The sequence below is a fragment of the Augochlora pura genome, chromosome 3 (genome assembly GCF_028453695.1).
Source record: "Augochlora pura isolate Apur16 chromosome 3, APUR_v2.2.1, whole genome shotgun sequence".
Lineage (NCBI taxonomy): Eukaryota > Metazoa > Arthropoda > Insecta > Hymenoptera > Halictidae > Augochlora > Augochlora pura.
In genome coordinates this window covers 31,654,973-31,668,583 of record NC_135774.1, presented here as the reverse complement: position 1 = coordinate 31,668,583, position 13,611 = coordinate 31,654,973, and the positions used below count along the sequence as shown (strand labels likewise).

The 13,611-nt window shown below is 47.5% G+C and overlaps 1 protein-coding gene across 2 annotated transcripts in view; it reads right to left on the bottom strand.

Annotated features, from left to right (window-relative positions):
- Nucleotides 1–3,137: 3,137 nt before the first annotated feature.
- LOC144478978 (U-scoloptoxin(05)-Sm1a) overlaps nucleotides 3,138–13,611 on the bottom strand; it is a 115,895-nt gene continuing 105,421 nt past the window's right edge. The window contains exons 4-5 of one of the 2 annotated variants that reach the window (XR_013495427.1): nucleotides 12,601–12,804; nucleotides 3,138–7,661 (exon numbers count right to left, since the gene is read on the bottom strand). Coding sequence is in view for 1 of the 2 variants with exons in the window: in XM_078197402.1 (XP_078053528.1) it covers nucleotides 12,668–12,804 (137 nt within the window). In the remaining variant the exon portion in view is untranslated. Of the gene's footprint in view, nucleotides 12,805–13,611 lie in introns of both variants that reach the window. The other variant, XM_078197402.1, reaches the window with a different exon arrangement.

The window sequence follows — 13,611 nt, the reverse complement described above, 5'->3', positions numbered from 1 at the left end:
CTCGCGATTAGGCGCTACCGATGCAGACCGTGGAACTTCCGGGCGGAACAACCGGGATTACGAGCTCTCTTCTTATCCAGCCAGAACGCGGGCTTCGGAAAGATCGGGCCTCGGACGACTCCCGGCGGAGTGCTTGCTCGGGTACGACGCGGAATTTTAATCACTTAACAACGAACATCCTTCTTTCCCCCTCTGTTTTCGTATTCCGGCGGGGTCTCTTTGATCGTTTGGTAGCTGTAATGACCGGAGGGCTGCGTGGGCGAGCCTGGACAATTGTCGAGTAGTTCTCTTTACGCGAGTAGAACACTGATTCGTTTAAACGGGGGCTCCTCTGAGCCTAATATTCTGTTGGCCGTGGCGTGCCCTTAAATGCTGCAGTCGTGCGTGGCTTTAATGGTGGTCTGCCACGAAAAGAATGGAATATGTTAAATTAATTTAAGAAAACGTTGGAGAATTTTTTTCGTAGATTCTAGGAACTTTACTTTCCATCGAAAATTCCTCAAATAATCGTTAATAAATGGCGCAACAATGTGTTGTTGAATTGTAAGGACGTAAAATAAATTTTGGAAGCTCGAGATTCATAATGTAGAAAGTATTATTGCGACGGTACAGTGAGGGGGGAAAGATAGGAGCTGTTGGCCACTGTGAATTTTAGATAGCTTCCTCTCCTTTTACGGGGTATAAATCTTCGAAAGGCATGCAGGGTTTGTGCCCATAAAAACCGTCACACTGACCTACCTCAGTTGTGCTCCAGTCTCAACGATACGGAGATTCAGATTATGCTTGCAGGGAGGAATAGGAGGGTAGCTGAAATATCGTATAAGCGATGAGAAAGTCTCCGTTATCAATTCTTTATTTATTCGTTCTTTCTATACAAATTGGAAAAAATAATTTGCCATTGTATGGGCAAGAGGAACGAGTTCGTTCCCCTCTGCTCACCGTTCCGACGAGTTCGCGCTCCTCCGCCATTGGGTTTTCTATTTGACCATTGGCCAGGGGTTGTTAATTGTTGACGACACTTATTAAAGAATCGGTACGCTCTGTGAGATCGTTTGTGACAACAGAGCGTACAAATTCTAAAATAAATAACGTAACACAGCTGGTTCCCACGGGGGGATCTCTGGCCTTGCTCCAAACACGTCGATCCTCGTGTAACACGTAGATTGTAGACGGGTCTGCTGCAAAAACATCATTCAAACAACAAAACACAGAGGGCGCGCCATTTAATTCTATCAGGTGAACCGTTCTCTGCAAATGCGGGTCACGTTTATTCTCATCCCGACGGTAAACCATTCAAAATAAAGGAAATAATTCACGTGATAAAGTTACATGAAACGCGTACAATACGGTCCAGCCGCCGGGACATTTTTCACATCAGTATCCAAAGAACAGTTCATGCAATTTTTATAGATTCCTTTCCGCGCTGATCGAATAACACCGTTCGCGCGCACGTTCAATTTGCACGCGAATAAAATTGATTAACCATTCAAATATTATCGTTCCTAACGACGAAAATATATCTTTTCATTTCTATTTCTTCGCAGAACGGATTATCGTAAAAATATACTCGTCTCGTCGCTAGAACTTTCTTTCTCGTTATTGTAAAACATTTAACGTGTTTCTCCTTTAAAATGTGAACAATGTTTTCCACGTTACACAATTTTGTTCGCGATCTATCAATCTCGCCAGAAAATTAATCGAGAAATGGGATTTGTATCGAAAGAGTAGAATGTGTGGCTTATTTACACGGTGGTCGTTAATTAGCGGTGATTTCGAAATGCCAGAATTTTCCAGGCATTGAAACGAAAATGGAGGGCCGCGTCCGTCGTTTCCGTCCATTGTTCGGTTCCAGTCGCTAGAAAGAGATCGCAGCGATGCATTATGACGGTTGAACGGCTGTTTAACTAATTTCCACGGTGTCTTGTCATTCTGTCCCACCACTGTATTAATCCCGACGAAATTAATGACGTAGAAGCACGCGCGCGCGCGCGTCCCATTCCGAACTGATCCGACCACAGAGCCACTTTGTCATTCGAGCGTCAGCGCGGCCGCTGAAATTGCAAATTCCAGGAATGTCTGCCGATACAGGCGTTGCTCGGACCTTTCGCGAACCGGATATCCCTGCGAAAAACAACAACCGGGCCGAGGAATGACCGTCGCTTCGTGATTTCTCAGCCCGGACGTCGGAATTCTCACAGCCGCGGCATGACCCAGAATCCCCGGTACCATCATCGGTCATCTATGCGATCGTTTCTTAACAACTATACTGCATCGAACTGCTCGGAAGAGTAGACCAAAAGAGTTCGACGATATTGCAAAAATGTTCTTCAATGCATTACAAACTTCTGTTTAGCGAAACGATCGGATAAATTATAACCCCTTTCCCAAAAATTGGTCGACCAGTTTTACGATGTCTGGAAAACGTGCTGCATACGATGCAGGGCGAATATCTCGCGGAAGGGACTTCGAAAGTTCAAATTCGAGATGCGGGAAATTGGCTGCGACCGGAAAAGGACGGCGGAAGAAACGCGCGGCGCGAATCGTGACCGAATTCGTTTCATGTAGGCGCGATCAATCAGCGTCGCGGCGCTCGTTCCGGCTCTTGAAAAATGCAATTTAACCGCGATCGTAAATAATCGTCGCGGCGCGTGACGGGAACGCTGCGCGGAGTTTCGCGACGGCGGCCGACGCGCTCGCGGATCGCTAATTGATGGATCCGCTAATTCGGCCGGCGATCATCGTCGCCTGAACGCAGTGAACGCCTGCATAATTAGCCGGCCGTTTGATGATCATTTATGCGCCGTGATCCAGACACGCCGCGATAGTGGAATCGACTGATGGATGGATAATTGATGTTTAACTGGCATCGCTCGCTGCAAGAAAATAATGTCTCTGGCCGCGAGAAACGAGTTCCAATCTCGCGACGAGTATATCGACCCTTTGCGCTCGAGTGGCGGCCGCTAGATTTTCTTCCATCGCATTTCGGCTCATTTGCGAACCTGGAGATCTGTTAGAACCGCAAGGGTTGCACGAAAAACTATGTTGGATTTAGAGTTAAAGCGGCATCGACGATCTCTTTCTAATTACACAGTTTTCCCCGACCGTGTAACCCCTCTGTAATTGTTTGAACGATTGCATTTGTTTAAACATACTTTATTGGACTTGATACAGATGGCTTCGAATTTGGATGTCGAAACGGTTCGATTGCTTTAACAAATTCTTCGACAGCATTTTTACACAGAGATCTTCGGTAGAACAGCGTCGACTTAAGTTTCCTTTTCGGTTTCCCATTGGCAGAAGATAATTTCTAAATTTTCCTTAGATTTGACAGAAAGTTGAATCAATTATGACATTCGAGAATGGTTTCGCCTAACGTCGATATCTATACACTAACTTTGAAGTTTCCAAAATCTAGTACCTACTTCGTTCATCGTCTTCGATAGTTTCCAACTCCATATCAAGAGTTCGTATTACGGTCTTTATTATTGCGTCTGTGTATGTCTAATATAAATGTACAACTCGTCATACATATATGATTCTGCTTACGTGACTAAACAATATAATATAGTATAATATAATTTAATATAATATAGTATAGTATATATGTATATATAATATATATATATATTTTTTTTTCGCTCGGTCCTCTCTGTTTAAGTAATCGTCAATTAATCGTTAATTCTAAAGTTAATGCGTGTTTCCGCTTCTTTTCCTCGTTTTCTTGAATTTCGTGCGATCCTGGCGTAAGACCATACAATTTATGTATAATATTTATTATATATATATATAACATCTCTCTCTCTCTCTCACTTTTGCTCAAACGTGTTCTCTAGTCAGGCACTCGTCGTCAAACGTTCTCCAACACTCCAAGCCAACTTTAACGCATCTGTAAAACTGGTGGTTTCGACATGTGAACGAAAAGTATCTCGAGAAAATTACGCGATTCGCCGTCTGTCCAAGTGTACGCTCAGCTACAGGCAACCAAGGCATACGTTTCCATAAAAAATCCATGCTACGAACGACTTTTGATAAGCGCAATACCGACGGTACTCGACAGACAATGACGCACGAACTTTGAAACCGCTCGCGGTCGTTTCGTTCTGTTTTATTTCCGGAAATAGCGGCGCGAGCCGTTCAATGGGCAAAGTGGTTTAAAGAATTCGTTTTACGCCGCGCGTACACGTAAGAGAGAGTTTTACTCTCGTGGACAGAGCGGGCCGAATGGAGGCGTTCAAATTCCGGGATACTCGTCGGCCGGCGTCGGCGTCGACGTCGACGGCGAATGGAAACTCGGAGAGAAGATCGGAGTGTTGCTCTCGTCGGCGTCCAAAGCCTCGACGCCTCGACGCCGCGACGGTGTTGAAATATCAGTTCGCGCTTACACGCGCGACTTTTTTCTCTCGACCCCTCGTCGGCACGCGTTTGCACCCCTCGTCCCACCTGGTCCTCTCTGGTTTCGGTCAGAGCGATTCACTCGGCTCATTCATTCGCTCTCATTCAGCCGAACAGCAATCGCGTCTCGTTCTATCGTCGGCATTCGCTCGGTCCGTCTCTCTCGCATTCGACTCTCTCTCTCTCTCTCTCCCTCTCTTTCTCTCTTTTTTTTTTAACGAACGTGAAGGATAACGAGTTTACGAAGAACAGGAGAGCTGACTATGTAAAATATTCCTTGATCAGCGACGAGGCCGAATATCGCGCGTCGTTCGTTCTTTCCGCGAGAGAAAACTCTATTCCCCCGTTTACAGTCCTCTCGACTCGTATCGTTCGATTGTCAGGGAGAAAATTCTGTCGTCGATGACAGATGTCTCCGACGAAGAATTTTGCTTTTATTTTTCGATGTCTGCGACGCTGGGTAGGGATACGCGTTCGACGCGCGCCGATCTTTCTGTTTGATTTTTCCGAACTTTGTAAACGGAATTTTTGATGCCGCGGATAATTGCATCAATAGCGCAACGATGACCCAGAAAGCAGTATGCGGATCCGATTGCCTGCTGGCCAGGTGTTCGGCGCGGCGGAGCAACGAGATAGCCTCTCTAGAGTCTAGAGCGATAATCGTGCATCACTGCGCACCACGAAATACTTAAGGTCACTCTAAATTACTAATTACTAGACTGCGGATCATTATGCGGATACTGTTATTCGCGTGCCGAGTCGCATCCATGGAAAGGAATATCTTGGGACTTTGGTCTAAGGAAGATAAAAGCTTTATGAAAACTGTTCGACGACGTTAATCCCTTGCGCGATAACAGCGAGGCTGATCGATGATGTGGACTTCGTACATAATCCACTGAATATATATAATATATACGTATCTGTTACATCGAAACAAAATGATATTTTTCTGTCATCGAAAACTAGGAATCGTAATGAATGAAAAGAATAAGTGTTAATGCGCAAGGGATTAAATGCTGTGATCGACGGCTCAGTTCTCGTTGCGTTCAACATTATCCGCAGTCTATTAATCGTTTCCGAACACAAACGCCTCTGATATTTACAAAACTGGGCAAATTAAGCGATAGAACATCGTGGTGTCTTTTGGGCCATTAACCAAAGTGTCAGCTCGTTCGGCGAGAAATCGGCCTCGTCCGATGTCAACAGTCGATCACTCGAAAGCGAAGCTGCAGGCACGCGCAGGAGGTGAACGGAAGCTCCGTTGCCAACTAGAAAGCCCGTTCATTTTCACCGTCTAACTATCTCGCACGCGTTCCCTCACTTTCACACACGTACACGCCGTTTCTCTTACACTTTGTCTCTTTCTCACTCTCAGGCACACGCACGCGCATACACGCAGCGATCGGTTTGCGGGAAGAAAAGAAAGGCAATATTCGTTTTATTAATTTTTTTTGTTTAGACTTTGAACGTTTTTAATACCTATCGAGATAGTGCACGAAGCGAATGTAAAATGTACGCTGGCTAGTCTCTCCCTATTATCCCGCGGGAACGCTCCGGCCATCGTCGGGCCACGCGAACAGACAATAAATATCGGCTCGACGAGACTCGCCCTCGGTTTCGTTAGTTGTTCGCGGCGGAAGCTTAATTAGGAGGTTGTCGTCGGAACGATGCGTCGAGTTGATCGTCCCTTTTCTTATCTTCTCTGTATTCCTCTTCCTCTCCCCTCCATTTCTCTCTGTTTCGAGCGTCCCTCGTTAGAATATAGTAAAACCTTACACACTAAGGAAACAATATCGCCCTGGAACTCGGATTCTCGCGCGGAGCTTCCGCAACTGGTTCAGGGTGTCGAAAAAGAAACGTGTGTGCGTCCTTTTTGGAACGTCGATATCAGCGATCCGCGTCATTCCCGCTAGTTCCTCTCGTTTGTTAGCATTCCCCGTCGGTTTCCCTTTTTACATAGTTTCGATGCGGAACGGCACGAGGCGGCGCACCCGCGGCTTTTGTTTCTCCGGTTTCGCGATTGGTAGGTGATCGAGGGATCGTGCCCGAGCCCGGATCGTCGACGACCCTTTGGTGGGTTAGGATAGCAGAAGCCCCAGTCGACGCGACCCTATTTCTCTCACTTTGCGTTATAAAAATACATGGATAAAATGTAAGCGAAGCTTGTCGAGGCGGTCGTCGAGGATCCTGGCTCGGATCGCGATCGCCGCGGAATCGATGGGACCGTTTCCACGATTTTCCCACTTTTCCCGTGCTTTCGTTCGCCGAGGCACGCCCGGCGAGCGTCGATCGTCAAATTGAAGGTACTCGAACGAGCGTAGAAGTCTAACGAACGTTTCTATGCTCTCTGTAACGCGATAACAGACGGACAAAGTAGTGATAACAGAGAAAAGAATTCCAATTATGGTGAAATTGAGTAGTCGCGATTGTAAAGTGGTAGCCAGATTAAAGTAAAAGAATTACAACTAAGGAGAAAGAACTTGCCATTTGCAATTGATGCCGACAGTTCTTACTTTGCTTGAGAACCTGTCGCCTATAACAAAATTTACTCCGCAAATTGCGCGAACGATGTGCAATCTTCCCTGAAATCGGTTGCTGCTAATCTTTTCCTGAGATCGAGATATCCCGGTAGAATCGCGATCAGGAAGCAAATTTCCCGCGGACGCGACGATGACGAACTACCCTAGCCGGGCGGACCTCGGCGGATCTTCCCGTCCCTTTATCTCATCTTCAGTCTAGCTCGCTGTGAACGGCTGCCTCGAACCGTTTCCCCGGCAAGCAACGGCGACCGCGACGTTCGATCGGCTGACGTCTCCGTGACGGCAAACAGATTTAGGTTCCATAGTATCTTTTAGTCGCTAAACTCGAGAGCTAACTTTAGATAAATCATCTTCGCTTAATCTCAAAGAACAGGTATATAATCGCTAGAATCTCTCTTCGCTACCGTTCGCTCGGTGATTAGGTAGTGTTAATTACTCCCTACTACGTGGATCTCGCTCTGCTCGCTTATCGTTTATCGTTTATCGCTTATCGGCTAGCATGACTTGCTCCTCCTGTTTCTTTTTGTTTTCTCTGGCTCCATTTTTTTCTCGCGTTTCTCCATTGCTTAATTCGCTCTGTCGCGCTGCTACTAATCGTTTTAGGAATTTCGGTGACGGGCGATCGATCGATCACGGGCCGTGTGCCGGATCGACCGGACGCTGTGGTTAGCCTGAGAAGAGAATGGCGCGCTCGTTTCGTCCCGAAAAAGCTTCGATCGCGTGCGAAACCTAGAAAAATTACAGATGAACAATCTCTGCGCGCGGCTGGATCGGCCGCGCGTGTTTCGTAAAGGGCCGCGGAGAACAGGAACACGGGCTGGAAAACAGGATTCGGGAGGTGCCTGGAAATCTCGGGAGGGACCAATGAGGCGTCCGATGCGGTCGCGTGCTACCGAAACGTCCTACGATCGACTCACGCGAACCACTCGTGATAATTGACTCGTACGAATTACCTGTCGCGATAATTGACTAGCGCGAGCTACACCGGAAGGAAAACGAATTTACATCGATCGGTCGGGAGTCCGGATTTTTCTGTTTCGTTTTTGGTTTCCTTGACGCGCGCCCACCGTCGGCGCACGCGACGCGTCCCACCTCCGAGCTCTCTCGCTGCTCAGATTTTCAAAGCGTCGGATCCGTCGAAATATCCGCGGTTCATGATAGTCTACGACCTATCTGAAAGTCGCGATCGATCAACGAGAATCACAGCTAACGTTGATTCTTGGAAAATTCAATCTACCCTCGTTGCGAAGGGCTTCTCGGTAGAATCGCGAACGATTATAACGGAAAGACCGAGTTCCGTAAAAGTCGAATGCTTAAAATGCAAAAGAAACGGAAGGTTCCAATTCCGGGCACGAAATTCCGTAGTTTCGAAAGTCCCGATTTTACGACTTCGAAATCGTAAAGTCAGCGTTTAAATAATTTTCGTGCCGTCGTTAAACTGCTCCGAATTCACGGGGGAACTACGGATTTTATAATTCCAGCCTGGACACAGCGATTTTGAAATCGTGCCGCGAAACCTCGCTTTGAAAAATTAAAACATTTTCGAGTTTGAAGTTTTAATAAAAGATGTAGCGGATCCTGTGGCATATTTGAAAAATACAATAGTTGATCGAACTCGCGTCTAGACCACGAAACATCGAATGGTTCGATCAGCAGCCGACGCGGGCGATGCTTTGAAAAATCCTGTATAATGTACCGGGTGGCGGACGGTGAACGCGTTCAAGCCGAGAAAGAAAGCTGGAACGGGCCAGGGCGCGGTCCCCTCACGCCAACCAATTACAAGTCCCACCCGCACTCTGTGTCACGTTTCGACAATCGATAAGGCTACTTCTCAAGCGGTTACAGTATTAATGTAATAAGAATCGACAAACTCTCTCCACTCGTCGTTTACACGCTACTGTGTGTATGTATATCCAGGTGATTTCCAGTTAGTCGTAATGTTTAATGGTAATAATAGTAATAGTAGCAATATGGTAATAATAATCATAATAATAATAATCATCGTAATAATAATAATAATAATAATAATTCACAATAATAATAATAATAATAATTAACGTTATCATTATTATTATCCTCGCTGTTTCTTTGTTTTCTTCATCTTTTAAACTGTTATCTGTATGTAAGTTACATATATCCACACGATTCCTTTGTTTCTTTTTTCTCTCCCACTTTCTCTTCATTTTTTTTTCTATTGTTTGTTTTGTTTCTTTCTCTCGCTCCCCTTCGACCCTAACTTGTTTCTCTGCATCTATATACCGGTTTCATCCCTTCGTCCCGAATCTGAACGAATTCTTACGATCTAGAAAGATGTCGGCACGACCGCGAACGACCGAGGCATCGGGGACCCGTTCGACGCGTTCGCCTCGCCTCGCCTCGCCTCGCCTCGCCTCGACCCGCCTCGACTCGCCTCGCCTGTTATCGCGGTTCGTTGATAACGATTGTGGTCCGATTGTTTCCACGTCGGCGTTCGCTTCGCTTCGCGGACCCGTGGGTCGACAGTTGTCGCGGCCTGTTCGCCACCCCCGCGCCCTCGTTTCGCCCCGTCTCGAACGCCTCTTTGTCCGTCGCCGTTCGGCCAAACGTTCAATTCTCCCGAAGTAGTTCCGTGCTGCTCGACGCGGACAGCCAAAGTTTCGCCGAAAGATCGGCTAAGCAGGGTCGGGCATCGCGAACGTGAAATGGCGCCGCCGTTTCGAACCGTTCGCTGTGCCGCCCGATCTTCGTTTCGATTCTTCCGAGTTAACCCGTTCGCTGTTTTTCACGCACGTTTGCCGCGACTACTAGAGATTCGAGTATTAAATTAATCAATGACGAGCTCGCGCTCCCCTGAACGCACTACCCAGTCAGGCTTCCGCCATCAAAAATTCAAAGGCAAAGTTTCGCCGGCTGGTCTCTAAATAAATCGAAGAACAGAACCGAAGCGAAACTGCAGTTGGCGAAAATGAGGGAGGAAAAGTTTTTTTTATGGGGTCGAGAGAATGGAAATTTTCTAATGACAGTTGATAGAACGGAGAAACTTCTACGGGAAAGTGTTCGAAGAAACTCGATGGTGAAAAGAGTAGAACAGAAGGCGAGAATGAAAGTCCGATTACAGAGTACGAGGAGGACCTGGCACGGGGATGGAGAAGGAGAAGGGCGGGAGCCGGGGGAGGATTCTATTAAGAGGAAAAACGCGAAGAAGATCTTATTAGGAAGGGAGAAGAGGACGGCCGAAGCGAGTTGCATCGGAGGAAAGAAGCGGGGCGATGAAAGAAATAGGAGGGGCGGTCGTATCAAGAATTCGAAAAGCCCTTTTTAATAAAAACTTTCTCACCGGAAAACGCAAACGAACGTTCTCTCTCCGACCGGAACGAAGGAAAGCCGGCGAGCGTCGCCGCAGGATCGTTTTATGAAAGAGAACGGAAGAAACGCGTTAGCGAGTCGAGGATTTTTCAAAACAAAATTAAACTTTCCGCGACAAAGTGCGAAACGAAATCCGATCGTTCCGAAGAGGAAGGATTACGCTTCGCCGCGGTGGGGAACGATACTCTCGTCGGAGAGGATAATCGGATGAAAACGGACGGAGATGATTCTAATATTTCCAAAAACAATTGAAAATACCGTAGCGAGGAGTGAAATTTAGGTTCGTCGATGTAGAAACACGGTTCCCTTAACAAAAGGGAATCGAGATGAGACACGAGCACGAGAAAAATAAACGGGGCGAAGAGAACTCGAAGAAAGGGAGAATACACTTTCCGTGGTTGGGAGGAGGAAGTTTTGCGCAAACACGATGCAACGTCCCACCGACGAAAAGATTTTATTGGGCCCGCGCGTGACCAGAGACCGTTCCGTCCATCCCTCTATCGAGATTCCTTTTTATTTTTTTTTCTTTCCCGTCGTTACGTTATCGCAAAAATAAAACGAGGAGGACAAACAGAGGGGGGAGGAGGCGGAAGAGGATCGCTGCTGGGTTCCGTCTAAATTGAATTCGTGGACCGAGCAGAGAGCTGACCGGTGGAAATTCGCCTGCGAAGAAACCTAGATCGTTTCTCGAATACGGCTGGGCAGGCTATCCGTGAGAAATTATTCCCCCGATAGCCGAAGATATTAAAAACCGTGACGGCTGGGAAGGCTCTAGTGACGGTCCAGCGATCCCGACGATGAGAACGTGATCGTTTTCGCGGATCGAGAACGCGACGGGAAACCCTCTGCGCGGAAAAACGGGTTATTGGAAAGCCGTGGAATCGGTAGTCTTCTGGGTTATTGCGGGGGGAAGGTTGTTAAACGGTCGCTCTCGAGCTGGAAACATTGGACAGGGCTGGTGCCACGTTTAACAATTTTTTAGCAACTAGCACCATACTGTCCCAAAGTAGAAAATACCATTTCTGTGGCAATTGAGAAACGATTGCTCTCAAACGACGCCGAACGAGCTCCCGCGATACCTGATAGTTCTCCTTAATTGAATCGGATTCTCTCGTTCTTTTATAGGACATTAATATTTTACGGAAATATAATATAGACCATCTGGCAATCGGACGCCGTCAAACGAATTTTTATAAAACGCGGCAGCTTTTCATAAATTAAGTTGATTCTTCCGACTCTTCGGAGCTGGATGTTATTTAAGGGAGAAATCAGATGGATTCGTTTGATCGGAAGCATTCTAAAGAAAGCTCTGCAAGATTCAAAGATACCGAAACTTTACGAAGAAGCTCGAAGTTTCCGATTGATTTCACGTTTTGTGTCGAAACACACCCTTGATACGAGGAAGTGTTTCGCTACGAGATCCGTTGAAAGAAATTTTGAACGAGGAACGGATTTCAGAAACGGGAACAAGGAAACGAAGATGAACGTGCAAACAAGCGGCGAAAGAGATTAAAGTATTGCTTGAAAAATGTGAAGTAGACTTCGAACCTTTCCTATTCCGTTGAAATTATTCTCAACTAGAGAGAAAATAGGAACATGAGCGATGGCTTCGCCAAAGGCCCATAGAATTAAATCGGCCTCGCGAAAAGGTTTGAAAAGTCTCAAGATTTCAAGTTGGCCGAACCCTTTTTAAACCAGTTCTCGAACAAGAATGCAATTACGTTCGAGGGACCTCGAGGAACCGGGGGTTCAAAGCGGGGCTGGAAACTTGATAATGGACTTGACCACTTTAAAATATGAACTCCCGTTGAATTCCTTCGTACCGAGCAAATCTTCAAAGACACAGGAACACAATGATGCCGGGAAGCTTGAAACTTCCCTCAGACCTCCGTCAACTTTGAACATCCCGCCGAGGAAACAAGAACATAATCGCATCGAAAGAACTCCGCGCGGGAGCGGCGGAGATTAAAGATACCGGGGGAGCCGGAGAGACGGTTACAAAATCGAGGCCGGCCGTTCCGGGGTGCGAAAGTCGGCGAAAAAAATTGTACGGGAGGCCCGCGATCAAGATTCGATCGACGATCGATCGATCGATCGATTCCGACGCGACGACGACGACGACGAACGAGTTCGTTAAAATGCCGGCTGGCGAGAAGAGGCTGCGAGCGCGCGAACGAGGTTGGCTGCGCGGCGGGGGTGGCGATTTTCGGTGATTTTCACTGATCGACGAGCGACAACCGTCGACTCGTCAGCGTCCAGTCAGCAAAATGGCCAGGGCGATCAGGCGTGAACGTCGTTAATGTACGGCGCAACGTTCTCCGACCTTGTTCTCGCGTTCGATGGATCCCGGTGCTTCCGTTCGCGGGCTCTTTGTCGCTTCTAGCGACGTATTAGCCACGAAGGGTCCGCCCGACGAGGAGAGCCGCCATCGCGACCCCGACGAATACCACGGTGCTGCTGGCCGTCAACGACGGTCCGGAGTTGCAGCCATCTTGCTGGCAGCAGTACGTCTTCGTGCTCCAGGCCTCTGGAAAATAGAAACGCAACGATTATCAAGCAACAACCCGCACCGTTTACGTCGAGAGGCATCAACTTGGGACACGTTTGGAAACGCTTTGGAAAAATGTACGCGGCTACATTTCGTTCCGGTTCATTTCATCGATCCTCGTCGCATGAACCAAGAATTCAGTGTGCTAGCTCTGGCAAGTACGCGGATTGTATAAATGTTTCCTGGCTTTTAAACCGTCCGAAATCGTATAAAGAAGTAAGAGCGTCGTATCTTCCGGTCTCGCATTGTGGACTCCCGAGATTACTTCGATTCAAGGCAGATTTACCTTTTCCCTGGCAAATGGTGGAGCAAAAAAAGAGAAGGAGAAACCCGATCCGGGGACAATCGATGCCTAGCTGGCTCTCGATTCGAATCGGACGAGGTCTCGCGAGTTTCTCCGTCGAGGAACCGGAGAAACAAAAGGAGGACCGGCTTCTCCCAATCAATCGTCATGCGATCCCCGCTCGCCCATCGTACTTCCGTGCGGAAAGTCAAGAGGCTACTAATCCGGAAAACCTAACAGAGAAAGGGTCCGGGAGGAGGACACGTCTTCTGTCTTGCTTGTCCGATGGGAAGGAACGTGGAATTCGGTATTCGAGCGGATTAGAATCGACGGACGTGATCGAGCACTGATTGCGTCTCGTTCGCGTCCTTTTTCTCTTTTTCCCTTTTTCTCTTTTTGCCCTTTTTCCCTTTTTCCCGTCCCCTCTCGTTTTCGGTCGGGAAAGGGGTGAACACGAGGAGAGCACGGGACGGATGGCTGGTTGGATTCGGCACTAGGACCGC